This window comes from Corythoichthys intestinalis, chromosome 2 (genome assembly GCF_030265065.1).
Source record: "Corythoichthys intestinalis isolate RoL2023-P3 chromosome 2, ASM3026506v1, whole genome shotgun sequence".
Classification (NCBI taxonomy): Eukaryota; Metazoa; Chordata; class Actinopteri; order Syngnathiformes; family Syngnathidae; genus Corythoichthys; species Corythoichthys intestinalis.
Window position 1 is genome coordinate 36,155,637 of NC_080396.1, and position 25,293 is coordinate 36,180,929.

General features: G+C 39.3%; 1 protein-coding gene across 2 annotated transcripts in view; it reads left to right on the top strand.

Annotated features, from left to right (window-relative positions):
• Positions 1-25,293, top strand: part of LOC130910524 (voltage-dependent L-type calcium channel subunit beta-4-like) — a 92,101-nt gene that overhangs the window by 63,028 nt on the left and 3,780 nt on the right. For both annotated transcript variants that reach the window (XM_057827918.1, XM_057827926.1), the window contains 5 exons: positions 20,216-20,274; positions 20,364-20,473; positions 20,580-20,731; positions 22,990-23,085; positions 23,166-23,351. In XM_057827918.1, coding sequence (XP_057683901.1) covers positions 20,216-20,274; positions 20,364-20,473; positions 20,580-20,731; positions 22,990-23,085; positions 23,166-23,351 — 603 coding nt within the window. The remainder of the gene's footprint in view (positions 1-20,215; positions 20,275-20,363; positions 20,474-20,579; positions 20,732-22,989; positions 23,086-23,165; positions 23,352-25,293) is intronic.

The following is a 25,293-nucleotide window of genomic DNA, read 5'->3' on the forward strand; positions in this document are numbered from 1 at the left end:
AAACAAAATTACCCCAAATCAACAGAAAATGACCAGATATCAATAGGACGTGTCCCCCAAACTTCCCCAATTCCATTGACGCTTATGAAGAGTGCCGCCATTGACTTACATGGACGTCCAAAATTTTTCCCATTCATTTTCAATGGGGAAAAAACTACATTTCTCCAAATCAACAGAAAATGACCAGATATCAATAGGACGTATACCCCAAACGTCCCCAACTCCATTGACGCTTATGGGGGGTGCTGCCATTGACGTCCATGGACGTCCAAAATTTTACCCATTCATTTTCAATGGGAAATTTTTTTTTTTCCCCAAATCAACAGAAAATGACTAGATATCAATAGGACGTGTCCCCCAAATGTCCCCAATTGCATTGCTGCTTATGGAGGGTGATGCCATTGACGTCCAGGGACGTCCAAACTTCCCATTAAATCCCAATGGCATTTCTTCATGTTTGTTCATTCTATTGATGCCAATGTACTTGGATTCCATTGACGCTTATGTAAGTTGATACCATTGACGTCCATGGACGTCCAAAATTTTTCCCATTCTTTTTCAATGGGAATTTTTTTTTTTTCCACAAATCAACAGAAAATGACTAGATATCAATAGGACGTTTCCCCCAAATGTGCCCGATTGCATTGCTGCTTATGGAGGGTGATGCCATTGACGTCCACGGACGTCCAAACTTCCCATTCATTTCCAATGGCATTTCTTCATGTTTGTTCATTCTATTGATGCCAATGTACTTGGATTCCATTGACGCTTATGTAAGTTGATACCATTGACGTCCATGGACGTCCAAAATTTTTCCCATTCATTTTCAATGGGAATTTTTTTTTTTTCCCCAAATCAACAGAAAATGACTAGATATCAATAGGACATGTCCCCCAAATGTCCCCGATTGCATTGCCGCTTATGGAGGGTGATGCCATTGACGTCCATGGACGTCCAAACTTCCCATTAATTTCCAATGGCATTTCTTCATGTTTGTTCATTCTATTGATGCCAATGTACTTGGATTCCATTGACGCTTATGTAAGTTGATACCATTGACGTCCATGGACGTCCAAAATTTTTCCCATTCATTTTCAATGGGAATTTTTTTTTTTTCCACAAATCAACAGAAAATGACTAGATATCAATAGGACGTGTCCCCCAAATGTCTCCGATTGCATTAACAATTATGAAGGGTGCCGCCATTGACGTCCATGGACGTCCAATTCTCCAGTTCATTTCTAATGGCTTTTTGTTTTGTGCCAATGACTGGCATTATCATCCATTCTATTGATAGACCTGAGTGGGGCTAAGATCTGTATCTCCACAGAGGAAAGACCAAGGTGTGTAATTTCTCCCGAAATTGCAGTTTCTAGTTATTATTATTATTTATTATATCATCATCTTATTCTCCGCGTTTTTTCGGCGCGCCGCGCAGCCCGAACCATAGCACCGATCGGCACCGTTCAAGTATTGACACGACCGGATTTTTCGCGCGACGATGGGAATTTTTCAAAATCCCCCGAAAAATTTTCCGTTCGCCCGTAAACGGCAATTTTCCGGAAAAAAAAAAAAGTTTAAAAATGTATCTAGTCCTACAGTTTTTGACCAAATCACATAATTTGGGCATCAAAAATTCCGGGACGTTGAGGGGCATAAAAGTTGTATACAGAATTTGGCAAAAAATTACGGTTCCCCGGAAATTGGCCAAAAACTCTCCCATTCATTTGTAATGGGAAAAGTTCCCATTCACTTCCAATGGGATTTCCTATGGACTTTACATTGCATTGATGCCATTGACGGCCATGCATGTCGAATTTACTGATGCCAATGTACTTGGATTCTATTGACTATATGGATGTCGATGCCATTGACGGCCATGGACGTCCAAAATTTTTCCCATTCATTTTCTATGGGGAAAAGACAAAATGTCCCCAAATCAGTAGGAAATCAACAGATATCAATAGGACCTTTACCTCAAATGTCCCCGATAGCATTGATGCTTATGGAGGGTGATGCCATTGACGTCCATGGACGTCCAAATTTTTCCCATTCATTTTCAATGGGGAAAAAACAAAATGTCTCCAAATCAGTAGGAAATCACCAGATATCAATAGGACCTTTACCCCAAATGTCCCCAACTGCATTGACGCTTATTGAGGGCTCCGCCATTGACGGCCATGGACGTCCAAATTTCCCATTCATTTCTAATGGCATCTAATTATGTTTTTTCATTCTATTGATGCCAATGTACTTGGATTCCATTGACGCCTATGTAAGTTGATACCATTGACGTCCATGGACGTCCAAAATTTTTCCCATTCATTTTCAATGGGAATTTTTTTTTTTTTCCCAAATCTACAAAAAATGACCTGATATCAATAGGACGTCTCCCCCAAACGTCCCCAATTCCATTGACGCTTATGAAGGGCGCCGCCATTGACGGCCATGGACGTCCAAATTTCCCATTCATTTCTAATGGCATTTAATTATGTTTTTTCATTCTATTGATGCCAATGTACTTGGATTCCATTGACGCCTATGTAAGTTGATACCATTGACGTCCATGGACGTCCAAAATTTTTCCCATTCATTTTCAATGGGAATTTTTTTTTTTTCCCAAATCTACAAAAAATGACCTGATATCAATAGGACGTCTCCCCCAAACGTCCCCAATTCCATTGACGCTTATGAAGGGTGCCGCTATTGACGGCCATGGACGTCCAATTCTCCCAATCATTTCTAATGGCATTAATTTGTTTAATGCAAATGACTGGTATTATTGTTCATTCTATTGCTACACCTGAGTGGGGCTAAGATCTGTATCTCCACTGAGGAAAGACCCAGGTGTAATTTCTCCCGAAATTGCAGTTTCTAGTTATTATTATTATTTATTATATCATCATCTTATTCTCCGCGTTTTTTCGGCGCGCCGCGCAGCCCGAACCGTACCACCGATCGGCACCGTTGAAGTATCGGCACGACCGGATTTTTCGCGCGACGCAGGGACTTTTTCAAAATCCTCCGAAAAATTTTCCGTTCGCCCGTAAACGGCAATTTTCCGAAAAAAAAAAAAAGTTAAAAAATGTATCTAGTCCTACAATTTTTGACCAAATCACATAATTTGGGTATCAAAAATTCCGGGACGATGAGGGGCATAAAAGTTGTATACAGAATTTGGCAAAAATTTACGGTTCCCCGGAAATTTGCCAAAAACTTTCCTATTCATTTTGAATGAAAAAAAAACGCACGCTGCACAGCCCGAACCGTTTGACCGATCGGCACCGTTCTAATATCGGCACGACCGGAATTTTCGCGCAACGATGGGAATTTTTCAAACGGACCCGAAAAATTTTCCCTTCGCCCGTAAACGGCAATTTTCCGGAAAAAAAAAAAAAGTTTCAAAATGTATCTAGTCCTACAATTTTTGACCAAATCACATAATTTGGGCATCAAAAATTCCGGGACGGTGAGGGGCATAAAAGTTGTATACAGAATTTGGAAAAAAATTACGCTTCCTCGGAAATTTGCCAAAAACTATCCCATTCATTTCGAATGGGAAAAGTCCCATTCACTTCCAATGGGATTTCCAATGGAATTTACATTGCATTGATGCCATTGACGGCCATGCATGTCGAATCTACTGATGCCAATGTACTTGGATTCAATTGATTATATGGACGTCGATGCCATTGACTGCCATGGACGTCCAAAATTTTTCCCATTCATTTTCAATGGGGAAAAAACAAAATTACCCCAAATCAACAGAAAATGACCAGATATCAATAGGACGTGTCCCCCAAACTTCCCCAATTCCATTGACGCTTATGAAGGGTGCCGCCATTGACTTACATGGACGTCCAAAATTTTTCCCATTCATTTTCAATGGGGAAAAAACTACATTTCTCCAAATCAACAGAAAATGACCAGATATCAATAGGACGTATACCCCAAACGTCCCCAACTCCATTGACGCTTATGGGGGGTGCTGCCATTGACGTCCATGGACGTCCAAAATTTTACCCATTCATTTTCAATGGGAAATTTTTTTTTTTCCCCAAATCAACAGAAAATGACTAGATATCAATAGGACGTGTCCCCCAAATGTCCCCGATTGCATTGCTGCTTATGGACGGTGATGCCATTGACGTCCAGGGACGTCCAAACTTCCCATTCATTTCCAATGGCATTTCTTCATGTTTGTTCATTCTATTGATGCCAATGTACTTGGATTCCATTGACGCTTATGTAAGTTGATACCAGTGACGTCCATGGACGTCCAAAATTTTTCCCATTCATTTTCAATGGGAATTTTTTTTTTCCCCCCAAATCAACAGAAAATGACTAGATATCAATAGGACGTTTCCCCCAAATGTCCCCGATTGCATTGCCGCTTATGGAGGGTGATGCCATTGACGTTCATGGACGTCCAAACTTCCCATTAAATCCCAATGGCATTTCTTCATGTTTGTTCATTCTATTGATGCCAATGTACTTGGATTCCATTGACGCTTATGTAAGTTGATACCATTGACGTCCATGGACGTCCAAAAATTTTCCCATTCATTTTCAATGGGAATTTTTTTTTTTTTCCCCAAATCAACAGAAAATGACTAGATATCAATAGGACGTGTCCCCCAAATGTCCCCGATTGCATTGCCTCTTATGGAGGGTGATGCCATTGACGTCCACGGACGTCCAAACTTCCCATTCATTTCCAATGGCATTTCTTCATGTTTGTTAATTCTATTGATGCCAATGTACTTGGATTCCATTGACGCTTATGTAAATTGATACCATTGACGTCCATGGACGTCCAAAAGTTTTCCCATTCATTTTCAATGGGAATTTTTTTTTTTTCCCCAAATCAACAGAAAATGACTAGATATCATTAGGGCGTGTCCCCCAAATGTCCCCGATTGCATTGCCGCTTATGGAGGGTGATGCCATTGACGTTCATGGACGTCCAAACTTCCCATTAAATCCCAATGGCATTTCTTCATGTTTGTTCATTCTATTGATGCCAATGTACTTGGATTCCATTGACGCTTATGTAAGTTGATACCATTGACGTCCATGGACGTCCAAAAATTTTCCCATTCATTTTCAATGGGAATTTTTTTTTTTCCCCAAATCAACAGAAAATGACTAGATATCAATAGGACGTGTCCCCCAAATGTCCCCGATTGCATTGACGCTTATGAAGGGTGCCGCCATTGACGGCCATGGACGTCCAATTCTCCCAATCTTTTCTAATGGCTTTTACTTTGTTTAGTGCCATTGACTGGCATTATGGTCCATTCTATTGATAGACCTGAGTGGGGCTAAGATTTGTATCTCCACAGAGGAAAGACCAAGGTGTAATTTCTCCCGAAATTGCAGTTTCTAGTTATTATTATTATTATTTATTCATCTTATTCTCCGCGTTTTTTTGAGCCAACGCACAGCCTAAACCGTAGCCCCGATCGGCACCGTTCAAGTATCGGCATGACCGGAATTTTCGCGTGACGATGGGAATTTTTCAAAACGCCACGAAAAATTTTCCGTTCGCCCGTAAACGGCAATTTTCCGAAAAAAAAAAAAAGTTTAAAAATGTATCTAGTCCTACAATTTTTGACCAAATCACATAATTTGGGTATCAAAAATTCCGGGACGGTGAGGGGCATAAAAGTTGTATACAGAATTTGGAAAAAACTTACGGTTCCCCAGAAATTTGCCAAAAACTCTCCCATTCATTTCTAATGGGAAAAGTTCCCATTCACTTTCAATGGAATTTACATTGCATTGATGCCATTGACGGCCATGCATGTCGAATCTACTGATGCCAATGTACTTGGATCCTATTGACTATATGGATGTCGATGCCATTGACGGCCATGGACGTCCAAAAATTTTCCCATTCATTTTCAATGGGGAAAAAACAAAATTTCACCAAATCAACAGAAAATGACCAGATATCAATAGGACATGTCCCCCAAACTTCCCTGCTTCCATTGACGCTTATGGGGGGTGCTGCCATTGACGTCTATGGACGTCCAAATTTTTTCCCATTCATTTTCAATGGGATTTTTTTTTTTTTCCCAAAATCAAAAGAAAATGACTACATATCAATAGGACGTGTCCCCCAAACTTCCCCAATTACATTGACGCTTATGGAGGGTGCTGCCATTAACGGACATGGACGTCCAATTCTCCCAATCTTTTCTAATGGCTTTTACTTTGTTTAGTGCCATTGACTGGCATTATGGTCCATTCTATTGATAGACCTGAGTGGGGCTAAGATTTGTATCTCCACAGAGGAAAGACCAAGGTGTAATTTCTCCCGAAATTGCAGTTTCTAGTTATTATTATTATTATTATTCAATAATTCTCCGCGTTTTTTTGAGCCAACGCACAGCCCAAACCGTAGCACCGATCGGCACCGTTGAAGTATCGGCACGACCGGATTTTTCGCGTGACGATGGGAATTTTTCAAACCGCCACGAAAAATTTTCCGTTCGCCCGTAAACGGCAATTTTCCGAAAAATAAAAAAAGTTTCAAAATGTATCTAGTCCTACAATTTTTGACCAAATCACATAATTTGGGCATCAAAAATTCCGGGACGGTGAGGGGCATAAAAGTTGTATACAGAATTTGGCAAAAATTTACGGTTCCCCGGAAATTTGCCAAAAACTTTCCTATTCATTTTGAATGGAAAAAAAACGCGCGCTTCACAGCCCGAACCGTTAGACCGATCGGCACCGTTCAAGTATCGGCACGACCGGAATTTTCGCGTGACACAGGAAACTTTACAAATGGCCCCGAAAATTTTTCCGTTCGTCCGTAAACGGCAATTTTCCGTGAAAAAATAAAAAGTTTCAAAATGTATCTAGTCCTACAATTTTTGACCAAATCACATAATTTGGGCATCAAAAATTCCGGGACGGTGAGGGGCATAAAAGTTGTATACAGAATTTGGAAAAAAATTACGCTTCCTCGGAAATTTGCCAAAAACTATCCCATTCATTTCGAATGGGAAAAGTCCCATTCACTTCCAATGGGATTTCCAATGGAATTTACATTGCATTGATGCCATTGACGGCCATGCATGTCGAATCTACTGATGCCAATGTACTTGGATTCAATTGATTATATGGATGTCGATGCCATTGACTGCCATGGACGTCCAAAATTTTTCCCATTCATTTTCAATGGGGAAAAAACAAAATTACCCCAAATCAACAGAAAATGACCAGATATCAATAGGACGTGTCCCCCAAACTTCCCCAATTCCATTGACGCTTATGAAGGGTACCGCCATTGACTTACATGGACGTCCAAAATTTTTCCCATTCATTTTCAATGGGGAAAAAACGAAATTTCTCCAAATCAACAGAAAATGACCAGATATCAATAGGACGTATATCCCAAACGTCCCCAATTCCATTGACGCTTATGGGGGGTGCTGCCATGGACGTCCATGGACGTCCAAAATTTTACCCATTCATTTTCAATGGGAAATTTTTTTTTTTCCCCAAATCAACAGAAAATGACTAGATATCAATAGGACCTGTCCCCCAAATGTCCCCGATTGCATTGCTGCTTATGGAGGGTGATGCCATTGACGTCCAGGGACGTCCAAACTTCCCATTCATTTCCAATGGCATTTCTTCATGTTTGTTCATTCTTTTGATGCCAATGTACTTGGATTCCATTGACGCTTATGTAAGTTGATACCATTGACGTCCATGGACGTCCAAAATTTTTCCCATTCATTTTCAATGGGAATTTTTTTTTTTTTCCCCAAATCAACAGAAAATGACTAGATATCAATAGGACGTTTCCCCCAAATGTGCCCGATTGCATTGCTGCTTATGGAGGGTGATGCCATTGACGTCCATGGACGTCCAAACTTCCCATTAATTTCCAATGGCATTTCTTCATGTTTGTTCATTCTATTGATGCCAATGTACTTGGATTCCATTGACGCTTATGTAAGTTGATACCATTGACGTCCATGGACGTCCAAAATTTTTCCCATTCATTTTCAATGGGAATTTTTTTTTTTTCCCCAAATCAACAGAAAATGACTAGATATCATTAGGACGTGTCCCCCAAATGTCCCCGATTGCATTGCCGCTTATGGGGGGTGATGCCATTGACGTCCATGGACGTCCAAACTTCCCATTAAATACCAATGGCATTTCTTCATGTTTGTTCATTCTTTTGATGCCAATGTACTTGGATTCCATTGACGCTTATGTAAGTTTATACCATTGACGTCCATGGACGTCCAAAATTTTTCCCATTCATTTTCAATGGGAATTTTTTTTTTTTCCCCAAATCAACAGAAAATGACTAGATATCAATAGGACGTTTCCCCCAAATGTGCCCGATTGCATTGCTGCTTATGGAGGGTGATGCCATTGACGTCCACGGACGTCCAAACTTCCCATTCATTTCCAATGGCATTTCTTCATGTTTGTTCATTCTATTGATGCCAATGTACTTGGATTCCATTGACGCTTATGTAAGTTGATACCATTGACGTCCATGGACGTCCAAAATTTTTCCCATTCATTTTCAATGGGAATTTTTTTTTTTTTCCCCAAATCAACAGAAAATGACTAGATATCATTAGGACGTGTCCCCCAAATGTCCCCGATTGCATTGCCGCTTATGGGGGGTGATGCCATTGACGTCCATGGACGTCCAAACTTCCCATTCATTTCCAAAGGCATTTCTTCATGTTTGTTCATTCTATTGATGCCAATGTACTTGGATTCCATTCACGCTTATGTAAGTTGATACCATTGACGTCCATGGACGTCCAAAATTTTTCCCATTCATTTTCAATGGGATTTTTTTTTTTTCCCCAAATCAACAGAAAACGACTAGATATCATTAGGACGTGTCCCCCAAATGTCCCCGATTGCATTGCCGCTTATGGAGGGTGATGCCATTGACGTTCATGGACGTCCAAACTTCCCATTCATTTCCAATGGCATTTCTTCATGTTTGTTCATTTTATTGATGCCAATGTACTTGGATTCCATTGACGCTTATGTAAGTTGATACCATTGACGTCCATGGACGTCCAAAATTTTTCCCATTCATTTTCAATGGGAATTTTTTTTTTTTCCCAAATCAACAGAAAATGACTAGATATCAATAGGACGTGTCCCCCAAACTTCCCCGATTCCATTAACAATTATGGAGGGTGCTGCCATTGACGGACATGGACGTCCAATTCTCCCAATCTTTTCTAATGGCTTTAACTATGTTTAGTGCCAATGACTGGCATTATGATCCATTCTATTGATAGACCTGAGTGGGGCTAAGATCTGTATCTCCACAGAGGAAAGACCAAGGTGTGTAATTTCTCCCGAAATTGCAGTTTCTAGTTTATTATTATTATTATTCAATAATTGTTGACGTTTTTTTCGGCGCGCCGCACAGGCCGAACCGTACCACCGATCGGCACCGTTCAAGTATCGGCACGACCGGAATTTTCGCGCGACGATGGGAATTTTTCAAACCGCCACGAAAAATTTTCCGTTCGCCCGTAAACGGCAATTTTCCGAAAAATAAAAAAAGTTTCAAAATGTATCTAGTCCTACAATTTTTGACCAAATCACATAATTTGGGCATCAAAAATTCCGGGACGGTGAGGGGCATAAAAGTTGTATACAGAATTTGGCAAAAATTTACGGTTCCCCGGAAATTTGCCAAAAACTTTCCTATTCATTTTGAATGGAAAAAAAACGCGCGCTTCACAGCCCGAACCGTTAGACCGATCGGCACCGTTCAAGTATCGGCACGACCGGAATTTTTGCGTGACACAGGAAACTTTACAAATGGCCCCGAAAATTTTTCCGTTCGTCCGTAAACGGCAATTTTCCGTGAAAAAAAAAAAAGTTTCAAAATGTATCTAGTCCTACAATTTTTGATCAAATCAAATAATTTGGGCATCAAAAATTCCGGGACGGTGAGGGGCATAAAAGTTGTATACAGAATTTGGAAAAAAATTACGCTTCCTCGGAAATTTGCCAAAAACTATCCCATTCATTTCGAATGGGAAAAGTCCCATTCACTTCCAATGGGATTTCCAATGGAATTTACATTGCATTGATGCCATTGACGGCCATGCATGTCGAATCTACTGATGCCAATGTACTTGGATTCAACTGACTATATAGATGTCGATGCCATTGACTGCCATGGACGTCCAAAATTTTTCCCATTCATTTTCAATGGGGAAAAAACAAAATTACCCCAAATCAACAGAAAATGACCAGATATCAATAGGACGTGTCCCCCAAACTTCCCCAATTCCATTGACGCTTATGAAGGGTGCCGCCATTGACTTACATGGACGTCCAAAATTTTTCCCATTCATTTTCAATGGGGAAAAAACTACATTTCTCCAAATCAACAGAAAATGACCAGATATCAATAGGACGTATATCCCAAACGTCCCCAATTCCATTGACGCTTATGGGGGGTGCTGCCATTGACGTCCATGGACGTCCAAAATTTTACCCATTCATTTTCAATGGGAATTTTTTTTTTTTCCCCAAATCAACAGAAAATGACTAGATATCAATAGGACCTGTCCCCCAAATGTCCCCGATTGCATTGCTACTTATGGAGGGTGATGCCATTGACGTCCAGGGACGTCCAAACTTCCCATTCATTTCCAATGGCATTTCTTCATGTTTGTTCATTCTTTTGATGCCAATGTACTTGGATTCCATTGACGGTTATGTAAGTTGATACCATTGACGTCCATGGACGTCCAAAATTTTTCCCATTCATTTTCAATGGGAATTTTTTTTTTTTCCCAAAATCAACAGAAAATGACTAGATATCATTAGGACGTGTCCCCCAAATGTCCCCGATTGCATTACCGCTTATGGGGGGTGATGCCATTGACGTCCATAGACGTCCAAACTTCCCAATCATTTCCAAAGCCATTTCTTCATGTTTGTTCATTCTATTGATGCCAATGTACTTGGATTCCATTGACGCTTATGTAAGTTGATACCATTGACGTCCATGGACGTCCAAAATTTTTCCCATTCATTTTCAATGGGATTTTTTTTTTTTTTTCCCAAATCAACAGAAAATGACTAGATATCATTAGGACGTTTCCCCCAAATGTCCCCGATTGCATTGCCGCTTATGGAGGGTGATGCCATTGACGTTCATGGACGTCCAAACTTCCCATTCATTTCCAATGGCATTTCTTCATGTTTGTTCATTTTATTGATGCCAATGTACTTGGATTCCATTGACGCTTATGTAAGTTGATACCATTGACGTCCATGGACGTCCAAAATTTTTCCCATTCATTTTCAATGGGAATTTTTTTTTTTTCCCCAAATCAACAGAAAATGACTAGATATCATTAGGACGTGTCCCCCAAATGTCCCCGATTGCATTGCCGCTTATGGGGGGTGATGCCATTGACGTCCATGGACGTCCAAACTTCCCATTCATTTCCAAAGGCATTTCTTCATGTTTGTTCATTCTAGTGATGCCAATGTACTTGGATTCCATTGACGCTTATGTAAGTTGATACCATTGACGTCCATGGACGTCCAAAAATTTTCCCATTCATTTTCAATGGGATTTTTTTTTTTTTTCCCAAATCAACAGAAAATGACTAGATATCATTAGGACGTGTCCCCCAAATGTCCCCGATTGCATTGCCGCTTATGGAGGGTAATACCATTGACGTTCATGGACGTCCAAACTTCCCATTCATTTCCAATGGCATTTCTTCATGTTTGTTCATTTTATTGATGCCAATGTACTTGGATTCCATTGACGCTTATGTAAGTTGATACCATTGACGTCCAAAATTTTTCCCATTCATTTTCAATGGGAATTTTTTTTTTTTTCCCAAATCAACAGAAAATGACTAGATATCATTAGGACGTGTCCCCCAAACTTCCCCGATTCCATTAACAATTATGAAAGGTGCCGCCATTGACGTCCATGGACGTCCAATTCTCCCATTCATTTCTAACGGCTTTTACTTTGTTTTTTGCCAATGACTGGCATTATGATCCATTCTATTGATAGACCTGAGTGGGGCTAAGATCTGTATCTCCACAGAGGAAAGACCAAGGTGTGTAATTTCTCCCGAAATTGCAGTTTCTAGTTATTATTATTATTATATCATCATCTTATTCTCCGCGTTTTTTCGACGCGCCGCGCAGCCCGAACCGTACCACCGATCGGCACCATTCAAGTATTGACACGACCGGATTTTTCGCGCGACGCGGGGACTTTTTCAAAATCCCCCGAAAAATTTTCCGTTCGCCCGTAAACGGCAATTTTCCGGAAAAAAAAAAAAGTTTCAAAATGTATCTAGTCCTACAATTTTTGACCAAATCACATAATTTGGGTATCAAAAATTCCGGGACGGTGAGGGGCATAAAAGTTGTATACAGAATTTGGCAAAAATTTACGGTTCCCCGGATATTTGCCAAAAACTATCCCATTCATTTCTAATGGGAAAAGTTCTCATTCACTTTCAATAGGATTTCCAATGGACTTTACATTGCATTGCCATTGACGGCCATGCATGTCGAATCTATTGATGCCAATGTTCTTGGATTCAATTGACTATATGGATGTCGATGCCATTGACGGCCATGGACGTCCAAAATTTTTCCCATTCATTTTCAATGGGGAAAAAACTACATTTCCCCAAATCAACAGAAAATGACCAGATATCAATAGGACGTGTCCCCCAAACGTCCCCAACTCCATTGACGCTTATAGGGGGTGCTGCCATTGACGTCCATGGACGTCCAAAATTTTTCCCATTCATTTTCAATGGGGAAAAAACTACATTACTCCAAATCAACAGAAAATGACCAGATATCAATAGGACGTATACCCCAAACGTCCCCAACTCCATTGACGCTTATGGGGGGTGCTGCCATTGACGTCCATGGACGTCCAAAATTTTACCCATTCATTTTCAATGGGAAATTTTTTTTTTTCCCCAAATCAACAGAAAATGACTAGATATCAATAGGACGTGTCCCCCAAATTTCCCCAATTGCATTGCTGCTTATGGAGGGTGATGCCATTGACGTCCTGGGACGTTCAAACTTCCCATTCATTTCCAATGGCATTTCTTCATGTTTGTTCATTCTATTGATGCCAATGTACTTGGATTCCATTGACGCTTATGTAAGTTGATACCATTGACGTCCATGGACGTCCAAAATTTTTCCCATTCATTTTCAATGGGATTTTTTTTTTTTTTCCCAAATCAACAGAAAATGACTAGATATCATTAGGACGTGTCCCCCAAATGTCCCCGATTGCATTGCCGCTTATGGAGGGTGATGCCATTGACGTTCATGGACGTCCAAACTTCCCATTCATTTCCAATGGCATTTCTTCATGTTTGTTCATTTTATTGATGCCAATGTACTTGGATTCCATTGACGCTTATGTCAGTTGATACCATTGACGTCCATGGACGTCTAAAATTTTTCCCATTCATTTTCAATGGAATTTTTTTTTTTTTCCCCAAATCAACAGAAAATGAGTAGATATCATTAGGACGTGTCCCCCAAATGTCCCCGATTGCATTGCTGCTTATGGAGGGTGATGCCATTGACGTCCACGGACGTCCAAACTTCCCATTAATTTCCAATGGCATTTCTTCATGTTTTTTCATTCTATTGATGCCAATGTACTTGGATTCCATTGACGCTTATGTAAGTTGATACCATTGACGTCCATGGACGTCCAAAATTTTTCCCATTCATTTTCAATGGGAATTTTTTTTTTTTTTCCCAAATCAACAGAAAATGACTAGATATCATTAGGACGTGTCCCCCAACCTTCCCCGATTCCATTAACAATTATGAAAGGTGCCGCCATTGACGTCCATGGACGTCCAATTCTCCCATTCATTTCTAACGGCTTTTACTTTGTTTTTTGCCAATGACTGGCATTATGATCCATTCTATTGATAGACCTGAGTGGGGCTAAGATCTGTATCTCCACAGAGGAAAGACCAAGGTGTGTAATTTCTCCCGAAATTGCAGTTTCTAGTTATTATTATTATTATTATTATAGTTATTCTTTGTTCCGCAGCCCCTTTGAGCTCAATTTGACCCCCTTAGAATGCTTCAAATTGCACCAAAATCGGTAGGCAGGTCAAGACAATTGCAATCTTTGATACCGTGTAAAGACAAATTCAAAATGCACTATGAAGCGCCCCTAGCAGTCATTCTTTGTCCCGCCGACGCTTTGAGCCCTACTTTGACCCCCTCAGAATGCTTCAAAACTCACCAAACTCAACATCCAGGTGAACACTGGTGAAAACTTTGATAAAATGTTTAAAAAAAATAATTTAAAAAAAAATCTAAATATGCGTAAATATGTGTAGCGCCCCCTAGGAACAAAACCAACATTTCATTTCATTTCATTTTTGTTTGTTTGTTTTTTTTTAAGTTGAAATAGGAGGTAACAACGCAAAGGTTAAAACTTAGAATACATCAGTACTATATGAATGGGATGCCATACGTGGAGCTCAGACTGCCGTTAGCACTACATCCAATTTTTTTGGGGCGGGTAGAGCGTGTCCGTGGGTGGGCACTGCACACCCCTGACCCCAACGCCCCTGATTGGACGTCTATTGCCGTCAATGGGAGTAGAACATTATCAGTCAGTCACAGCCTTCCTAGTTGATATGGATTTGATGTCCAAAACTGCCAATGGCAGCGAATAAATTAACCCCTTCAGACCTGAGCATGCTGCTGACGGACATGACGCGTTCGCGTCTCTAAATCAATAAATACACTGAATTTAGTTGCTATTGCCACTTCTGGGAGATCATTGGACAAAACTTTACCTATCAAAATCGAATCCTGAGGTTTAGCACACCTTCTTTGCTATTTTTTGTTCTTTGAAAATGGCTGAGACAAAACGCAACTTTTAAAAAGGCAATCGTAAGTGCTCATTTCTGGTCAAAAACAATATAACACTAGTCATTTTCTGTTGATTTGTGGAAAAAAAAAAAATTCCCATTGAAAATGAATGGGAAAAATTTTGGACGTCCATGGACGTCAATGGTATCAACTTACATAAGCGTCAATGGAATCCAAGTACATTGGCATCAATAGAATGAACAAACATGAAGAAATGCCATTGGAAATTAATGGGAAGTTTGGACGTCCATGGACGTCAATGGCATCACCCTCCATAAGCGGCAATGCAATCGGGGACATTTGGGGGACATGTCCTATTGATATCTAGTCATTTTCTGTTGATTTGGGGAAAAAAAAAAAATTCCCATTGAAAATGAATGGGAAAAATTTTGGACGTCCATGGACGTCAATGGTATCAACTTACATAAGCGTCAATGGAATCCAAGTACATTGGCATCAATAGAATGAACAAACATGAAGAAATGCCATTGGAAATGAATGGGAAGTTTGGACGTCCGTGGACGTCAATGGCATCACCCTCCATAAGCAGCAATGCAATCGGGCACATTTGGGGGAAACGTCCTATTGATATCTAGTCATTTTCTGTTGATTTGTGGAAAAAAAAAAAATTCCCATTGAAAAAGAATGGGAAAAATTTTGGACGTCCATGGACGTCAATGGTATCAACTTACATAAGCGTCAATGGAATCCAAGTACATTGGCATCAATAGAATGAACAAACATGAAGAAATGCCATTGGGATTTAATGGGAAGTTTGGACGTCCCTGGACGTCAATGGCATCACCCTCCATAAGCAGCAATGCAATTGGGGACATTTGGGGGACACGTCCTATTGATATCTAGTCATTTTCTGTTGATTTGGGGAAAAAAAAAAATTTCCCATTGAAAATGAATGGGTAAAATTTTGGACGTCCATGGACGTCAATGGCAGCACCCCCCATAAGCGTCAATGGAGTTGGGGACGTTTGGGGTATACGTCCTATTGATATCTGGTCATTTTCTGTTGATTTGGAGAAATGTAGTTTTTTCCCCATTGAAAATGAATGGGAAAAATTTTGGACGTCCATGTAAGTCAATGGCGGCACTCTTCATAAGCGTCAATGGAATTGGGGAAGTTTGGGGGACACGTCCTATTGATATCTGGTCATTTTCTGTTGATTTGGGGTAATTTTGTTTTTTCCCCATTGAAAATGAATGGGAAAAATTTTGGACGTCCATGGCAGTCAATGGCATCGACATCCATATAATCAATTGAATCCAAGTACATTGGCATCAGTAGATTTGACATGCATGGCCGTCAATGGCATCAATGCAATGTAAATTCCATTGGAAATCCCATTGGAAGTGAATGGGACTTTTCCCATTCGAAATGAATGGGATAGTTTTTGGCAAATTTCCGAGGAAGCGTAATTTTTTTCCAAATTCTGTATACAACTTTTATGCCCCTCACCGTCCCGGAATTTTTGATGCCCAAATTATTTGATTTGGTCAAAAATTGTAGGACTAGATACATTTTGAAACTTTTTTTTTTTTCACGGAAAATTGCCGTTTACGGACGAACGGAAAATTTTTCGGGGCCATTTGTAAAGTTTCCTGTGTCACGCGAAAATTCCGGTCGTGCCGATACTTGAACGGTGCCGATCGGTCTAACGGTTCGGGCTGTGAAGCGCGCGTTTTTTTTCCATTCAAAATGAATAGGAAAGTTTTTGGCAAATTTCCGGGGAACCGTAAATTTTTGCCAAATTCTGTATACAACTTTTATGCCCCTCACCGTCCCGGAATTTTTGATGCCCAAATTATGTGATTTGGTCAAAAATTGTAGGACTAGATACATTTTGAAACTTTTTTTATTTTTCGGAAAATTGCCGTTTACGGGCGAACGGAAAATTTTTCGTGGCGGTTTGAAAAATTCCCATCGTCACGCGAAAATTCCGGTCGTGCCGATACTTGAACTGTGCCGATCGGTGCTACGGTTTGGGCTGTGCGTTGGCTCAAAAAAACGCGGAGAATAAGATGAATAAATAATAAGTACAATAAAGTTGCACAATAACAATACCTTGTTCTTTCTTTCAGAAAGACCAAGGTAATTAATATTAAAAACAACCAATGAAATGAAATATCACTGACCAAAAAATTGCACTTCGTTCTGGTATTTGAGTAGAGTAAAAATCAGTGAAGATGCTATGGTGAAAAGTGAAAAATGGAGTTTCAAATTAATTTTCCACACTAAATGGAGGCCTATTGAGATCAAACCCTTCTAAAAACAATCCAAGACACACAAAGTACAACTGTGTAGAATTTGGTCAAAATCCGCCCAGCCGTTTCAGCGTCCATTAAACACAAACACAATGACAGCCACACAGAAAAACTCGCCTATATAGAGATATCCAGCTAGAAGCCAGGCAAACGATGTGTCTTGACACAGGAGACAACGACAAGACGACTTTGTCTTTGAACTTTGTCATGCTGCTGTCTGTTGAGCTGCTGCTGCTGATGCTTGTCATAAAACTGTCTCGCCTCCACATCAGCTGGCTTCATCTGGCCGATGAACTTGGAAGCATGCTCCTTTGAATTGCCTACTTGAAAGCATGTTCCTTCCTCCCAACGACTAATCATGTGACATAGCTCAATTTACTCCTACAATACGTATATGGCAGAAAACACCCAGGTGACATAGCTCAATTTGCTCCTACAATATGTATATGGCGGAAAACACTCAGGTGACTTGAAGTTATGCTCTGAGACCCACAACTTGGCCAGATTTCAGAATTGTCCGATATACTGTACATGTGTGATACATCATTGGAAAGCTTAAAATCTCAATTTTCTGGGGGAGGAAAATTTTTGAGCAGGAGGGCATTTAATTTTTTTTTTTTTTTTTTTTTCAAATTAAACAGCAAAACCCATCTGAGAGCACGCGAGAGCGTAATTAAAGACGATGATTTTAACGAGATATTATCGTGTACTTATCTCTTTTCGATCCAAAAACTCCATGGAGCATGTATCACCAAGTGTCAAGACACATCTGTGAATGGCCACAGCCAGATTTTTTGGGGATTTTATGGGTGAAACATGGTAATATAACAAGGGTCGCGATGCAGAATTTTTTGTTTTTGTTTTTTGTTTTTTTCTTTGTTTGGATCGATTTTTTATCATCTAAAATATTGGGGGAAATGAGACAGTAACGGAAAAATACAATTCAGCGATAGTTATGAGGTAGATATGACTTTTTTACAGTCTTTTTTTTTTTAAACTAAATATGAGACATCAATTAATGATTCTAAGCTAAAAATGGCGGACATTTTGAATAATAAATACGATTACTTACCTTCTTTTTATGGCTAGGTTGAAAAAAAAGCGGTTGCGCGACATCTGTAAACAGGGGTTTCCAGGGTAAAACAGACAAAATAAAAATAGTTCGGGGGCTTAATGCGCTATGAATCTGCTATGGCAGCATATAAACATATTGTTCTGTCAAACACAACAGTTCTATTAGCCAAAAATACAGCAGTTTATTTTAAAGAGGGGTACGAGAGGGGTACGTTTTTCAGTCTTTCTTTCAGTCTGTGTTTTCCGCCATACATATATATATATATATATATATATATATATATATATATATATATATATATATATATATATATATATATATATATATATATATATATATATATATATATATATATATATATGTACAGTCATAGACTTCATAATGTAGTTCACACGACACGGGGCGTGGGACCAATAAATAGAGGGCCTGCATTGTTGGCGAGGCCGTCAAAGCTGACCGCGTGGAATCACAGACAAAGAGCTTTTTTCATTGAAAATACTTGTGAATAAATGCTTAAATCCCTGAATTCTTTATAGATATGTATGTAAAACAGTCTCGATTCTTGGTTAAAAGCAACAACAACAAAAAACGTGCAGGTAGCATTAGTACCCCTCGCATTTCTGCAGATATGACAAAATGACACTTTGACACAATGAAAAATAGTCTGTGTGCAGCTTGTATAATAGAGTGCTTATTTTCCCCTCAAAATAACTCCAAATATAGCCATTAATATCCAAACCCCTGGCAACAAAAGTGAGTACACCGCATGGAAACTACATACATCCCTAAATGTCTAAATTGAGTACTGGTTGTCATTTTCCCTCCAAAATGACATGTGACTCGTTACAGGGGTGCTGTCAAAATTGCTGCAGGGATTGATGAGGTGTGTGTGTGGGGGGGGCGGGGGGGGGGGGGGGTCATTCCCACCACCATGCTTAACTGTAGGCATGACACACTTATCTTTGTACTTATCTTTGTACTCCTCACCTGGTCGCCGCCACACATGTAAACAAATTAATCTTTGTCTCATCAGACCATAGGACATGGTTCCAGTAATCCGTGTCCTTTGTTGACATGTCTTCAGCAAACTGTTTGCGGGCTTTCTTATGCACTGTCTTCAGAAGAGGCTTCCTCCTGGGGTGACAGCCATGCACACCAATTTGATGTAGAGTACGGCGTATGGTCTGAGCACTAACAGGCTGACCCCTCACCTCTTCAATCTCTGCAGCAATGTTGACAGCACTCCTGTAATGAATCACATGAGATTTTGGAGGGAAAATGACAAGCAGTACTCAGTTTGGACATTTAGGGATGTACGTAGCTCCCAGGCGGTGTACTCACTTTTGTTGCCAGGAGTTTAAATGGTGTTGGTGTTATACTTGTAAAAGCGCTTTACACTACATTAGTTTAGATATTAATGGCTATATTTTGAGTTATTTTGAGGGGAAAATAAATTACCTGTATTATATATAAGCTGCACACAGACTACTTTTCATTTTGTCAAAGTGTCATTTTGTCAGTGTTGTTCCATGAAAAGATATACAGTACTTAAATATCTGCAGAAATGCGAGGGGTGTACTCACTTTTGTGATATACTGTACATATACTGTACAGTATATTTTCCTTAGCAAGGAACGAAGGAGTGATGGACTCTAGCTCACCCCATTAAGCATGAGATGGATGGATGGATGGATGGATGGATGGATGGATGGATGGATGGATGGATGGATGGATGGATGGATGGATGGATGGATGGATGGATGGATGGATGGATGGATGGATGGATGGATGGATGGATGGATGGATGGATGGATGGATGGATGGATGGATGGATGGATGGATGGATGGATGGATGGATTAAAAATGGTACCAATTCCTGTTTTTAGTTAATGACATAACAAATGCTTGTCTGTGCAGGTCACTGACATGATGCAGAAAGCACTCTTTGACTTTCTCAAGCACAGATTTGATGGCAGGTAAGAATAATTCAATGTTTCCCTCTTTTCTCATTTTACTCGTTTTCCCCATCAAGTGGACCTACAGAATATTTGCCTCACCCTTGCAGGATATCAATCACTCGAGTCACTGCAGATATATCTTTAGCCAAAAGATCTGTCCTCAACAATCCCAGCAAGAGGGCCATTATAGAGCGATCCAACACCCGCTCCAGCTTAGGTAAAACGTGAAACTTTAACTGTCGAATAGAGAACTAGATGTTCCATGAATGAAGCTTTCTCCTAATGTCTTTAGCTGCTCTTCACTTGTGTTTTTGTGTCATCAGCTGAAGTGCAAAGTGAGATTGAGAGGATCTTTGAGTTGGCTCGCTCACTTCAGCTGGTAGTGCTGGATGCCGACACCATCAACCATCCGGCCCAGCTCCTCAAGACCTCCCTGGCTCCCATAATCGTTCATGTCAAAGTGTCTTCACCGAAGGTAAGTTAAAGCAAATCCAGTTAAATGGATGCCATGTTCAGTCAACTAAAACGAGGCTCAATGTTAGATAATAAAAAATACATTCACTGGGGCCAAAGAAAACCATTTTAAGATTCAAATCGAAAATTCCAAAAAATTTACGTAACAGTATCGTCTTTGCTCAAACTTTTCTTTTGTTCCTAAATCTAATTGAAGTGATTTGCACCACAGCATCTTGACTTAAAGATGAGGTACAAGGTTTGACAGATGCGACTAACAAGATGACGAAAAACATCTATTAAAAAAATAGATGTTAAGCCCAGATCAAATTAGTGCAAATTTTACAGGGCGGTGATGAGCTGGTGATGTGGAGTTCGCTTACACCAGGGGTGTCCAAACATTTTGCAAAAGGGGGCAGATTTGGCGTGGTAAAAATGTGGGGGGCCAACCTTGGCTGACGTCCTTTACGTAGAACAATATATTTAAGCAAAATTTAGCAAGCCATTCAGTGTGTCACATTTGCGTTATTATTTTTTTAAATGAATAATTTCAACAATCTCGCAACTAGCCATTGCGGCGTTCTCTTTCGACACTCGGGCTCTTGCGAAATACTACTGCTGTAAAATTAAACTAGCTTCAAGTTGCTTAAATTTCTCGCTGCGTATCTTCCCTGTAATCTTGTCGTACATGTCAGCGTGTCTTGTTTGGTAACATCGCCTCATTGAAATCTTTAAAAACAGCGACTGTCTCTTTGCAAATGAGGCGAGACACAGTTGTTGCGTATTTTAGTGAAGAAATAGTCCAATTTCCATCTATCCTTGAAGCGTCGGCCGTCACAGTCAACTTTTTTTTGTTGATTGTCGCCATTGTAGAAAATTGAAATTAGAGGGTCACACGGAGTAATGTTGCTTAGCCCTTAAATACCTGCAACATGAAGCAATTATCAGAGAATCCCAAAATTTGAAAAATAAGGTCCTAATGAAACCTTTTTTTCAAATTTGTGGAAAGAAAAGTCAAAATGAATATGTGTAATAAGCGCTCTAATGTCTATAACCCATGCTAAATCATGTTTTTTTTCTCATGGAACCTGCAGATGTATGTGTTGACATGCATCCATATATATATATTTTTTTTTTTTTCAAAAAGAAATGTCAAAATTCTAAATTAGTCTGAAAATCATGAAATTTTAGATGTATCAAATGTGATACATTTGGCAATAAAGGGTTAAAGTGCTGCTGCCTTTTAGTGGGTAAATGAGGAGCAGCATTTCGTGTGTAAGCTACTTCATATGCTGGTTGCAGTATTGCTGACCAATTTATTAAGTCTGTGTGCGGGCCAGATGTTATTGATTTTATGACAGGCTGGGGGCCGGATGAAATTTGACCACGGGCCGCATTTGGCCCCCGGGCCGGACTTTGGACATATCTGGCTTACACTCACATAGTAATGCATAAGCGTCAAACTCCAGGCCTGGAGGACAAATGTGGCCCGCCACATTATTTTGAGTGGCCCGCAAAATCTTGTGTAATTCTTCTGCGTCGATTTCATGTTTCATACAAAAATTTACTTTTCTGTTGTCTTTAATTAAAGATCAAGGATTACAGAAATCAGAGAATGTCTGCTCTTTTCCTCTTTAAAAATTCAAAAGACATAAATGATGAATTTGAAAAAGAAAAATAATGACTTTCTATTTTATTCAATTAATATGTGTTAATTTTTTGAATACTTTAAAAAAATTTCAATGAAAAAAATTAAATACATAAAAATTAAATAAATAATTGAAATATAAGTGAGCGAATATTTGCAATTACTAACATTTTTGTCCTTTTATTTAAAAAAATGAAAATAAAATAAAAAACAATGAATCGTAACTAAAAATGATCAAATAAAAAACAAAAAAGAAAACTTCTATTTTAAATCAAAACATTTTGTATATATATTTACTGTTTTTCAGTTTTTTAAAGTGTGACTAGATAAATATGAAATGAAATAAAAATGATAAATGAGGGAATATTGGCACTTATGCAGCTCAAAAAAAGAGGATTTGAACATTTTTTAGCTTTCTGAACGATTCGTCGGCTATAAAAATAGCTGTCAGTTTATTTGATAAACGATTAGTTGTCGGTTAATTGTGGCTTTAACCAAACTACGATGTGGCTAGCATCAAAGATCAATTTGACACCCCTGCACTAGTGCATACTTGGGACTGACTTGAAAGACCTCCAAAATGCCATGCTAATGTGATCATGTTGACACATTTGTTTGTCCTTGTCCTCCAGGTTCTGCAGAGGCTTGTCAAGTCCAGAGGAAAGTCCCAGAGCAAACACCTGAATGTCCAGCTTGTGGCAGCAGATAAACTTGCTCAATGTCCTCCAGTAAGTGGCCATCCTCATAGCATAGTGGCCTGTTTATTGAAACGACGTGTAGTAACTGTCTCACATCTTGTTGCCAAAAGGAAATGTTTGACATCATCCTGGACGAGAACCAGCTAGAGGATGCCTGCGAGCATCTAGCAGAATACCTTGAGGCCTATTGGAAAGCAACACATACCTCCATGGCGACGCCCCTAAACCCATTGCTGGGACGCAACCTAGGCCCTACCACACTCACGGCATACCCAACCAGCATCTCTGGACTGCAGGTATCCCACGGCCAGTTCTTGTTGGGTTTACACATAGGAACATTTGTGGGTTATTTCCCAATTGGAGGCCAATTTACAAGCTACCCTTGAATTTTTTCATTAATACACATGGGAAAAAATATTAAAACATGCAGTCTCTGATCAAATCTAATTGTCCTGAGCACAAATCTAAAAAAAAAAATTAAACCCCAAAAAACAAATCTAAAAAAAACCCAAAAAACTAAGAGAAGAGATTGCTTGAAAATATATTTTTTTTAAAAAACAATTAATTCTGGCGTAAACCCTAAAATGCAGTTCTTGTCTTGTCCCCCTTTCCCAATGACCAAATTGAATCTCAAATAAGACAGTTCAAACAAAATTTATTATTTATTTCTAGTATTATTTGTTTCATTGCTATCTCGTGCTAACTTTGTTTTAATGAACATAGTATTTCAAATATAAATGATCTTTTATGAAACGCGTGTTCCACAACATGCACACAATCCTGTTAACGTGACCTTTTTATCATCGAAGAAGAAAGTCGTGAATCACATTATACGCTAGACTTGACATCATCAGAGTTTTCCAAAAGGATGGTAAGAGCCAATTTGTCGCTACTTCTATTTGTCATTAATCTTCTGTGCCACTTATCCTTACAGGGGTCTCGGAGTGCTGTAGCTTATCCTAACTAACTATGAGCAGTAGGCAGGGTCCTCCCTGTTTTAGTTGCCAGCCAATCACAAAATGAGACAAACAACCATTCACGCACGACTTTTCAAGCAGCCTACCATCTATTTTTTTATTGTATATTCATAAATTATCTAGCCTTGATTGAATGCCTCAGTCTACCACATGCAACCCTGTTTATGCATGTGATCAGAATGAGACTTTTTTTTTCCCCATTAAAGAGTATATCTTCTTAGCTGGCAGTAAAAGCCAATCCTGAGAAAAAACTAACAATTGTACAGATTTGCAGCCCTGTTACTCTGACTACGCCAAATATTGTAAATATCAACTAACCTATTGATATTTAAACTGAGCTCAACATTCCTCTAATAGTTTATTATCAATCATTGACCATAGGGTGACCATATTTTGATTTCCAAAAAAAAGGGACACTCGACCCGGCCTCAAAATTTGAACTTGAAGTTCACTCAACGATGCCTTATCACTTTAATATATTTAGTGTGCCTCCGCCATCTGGATAGAAAAATCCAGTTTAGAAAAAACAGCTATATAACCAAAGACACAAATTCAAATTCGCAGAGTTTACCTAACAGGATTTGCTATTCCTAAAACAATAATGCAAAAAAACACTGGCTTAAATAGTTGTTTTTTTAAAAATGCCTCTTCTGCATTGGCGAATACTTGAATCCTAGAACAAAATAATAGCTGTCTTTTCAATTCTTACTCTACAAGTAAATCTGAAGCAATTTTTTAAATATACCTCTTCTGTAGAAAATACAACTTTGACAAAAAGCTAATTTCTCATTCCAGTGAAATAATGTAAATTAAACCGTAGCCACAAGACTATCTCAACCATTGTCGTTGTCAAGTTGTTATTCCCACTTAATTATTATTCTCATTCACTGTTCTAGATTGCACACAACCAAATAACCGAAATAAACTGATGAACAATTCAACCAGCATGTTTCCAAATGCAGCACTTCAAAACCACATATTCCATAATGCCCAGCGCGGCTTACCTCACTGAGAGCTAGCACCAGTAGCCGAGGCAAAAATCATATATTGCTATAAAAGTTTACAATCATTGGCAGTGTAATAATGCGACACCAAATGGAATTTTATAGATTACACCAGTACAACGCTCCGACAGAAGTCAGCTGTTGCCAAAAAATAAGTTAAGCAAGTGTACATACCGATAGCCTGTGAGCTCCTGTAGTCACAACTCACGAAAGTTTTTTTGTGAATGAGAACTTACAGTTGAGGCCATGATAAAGCC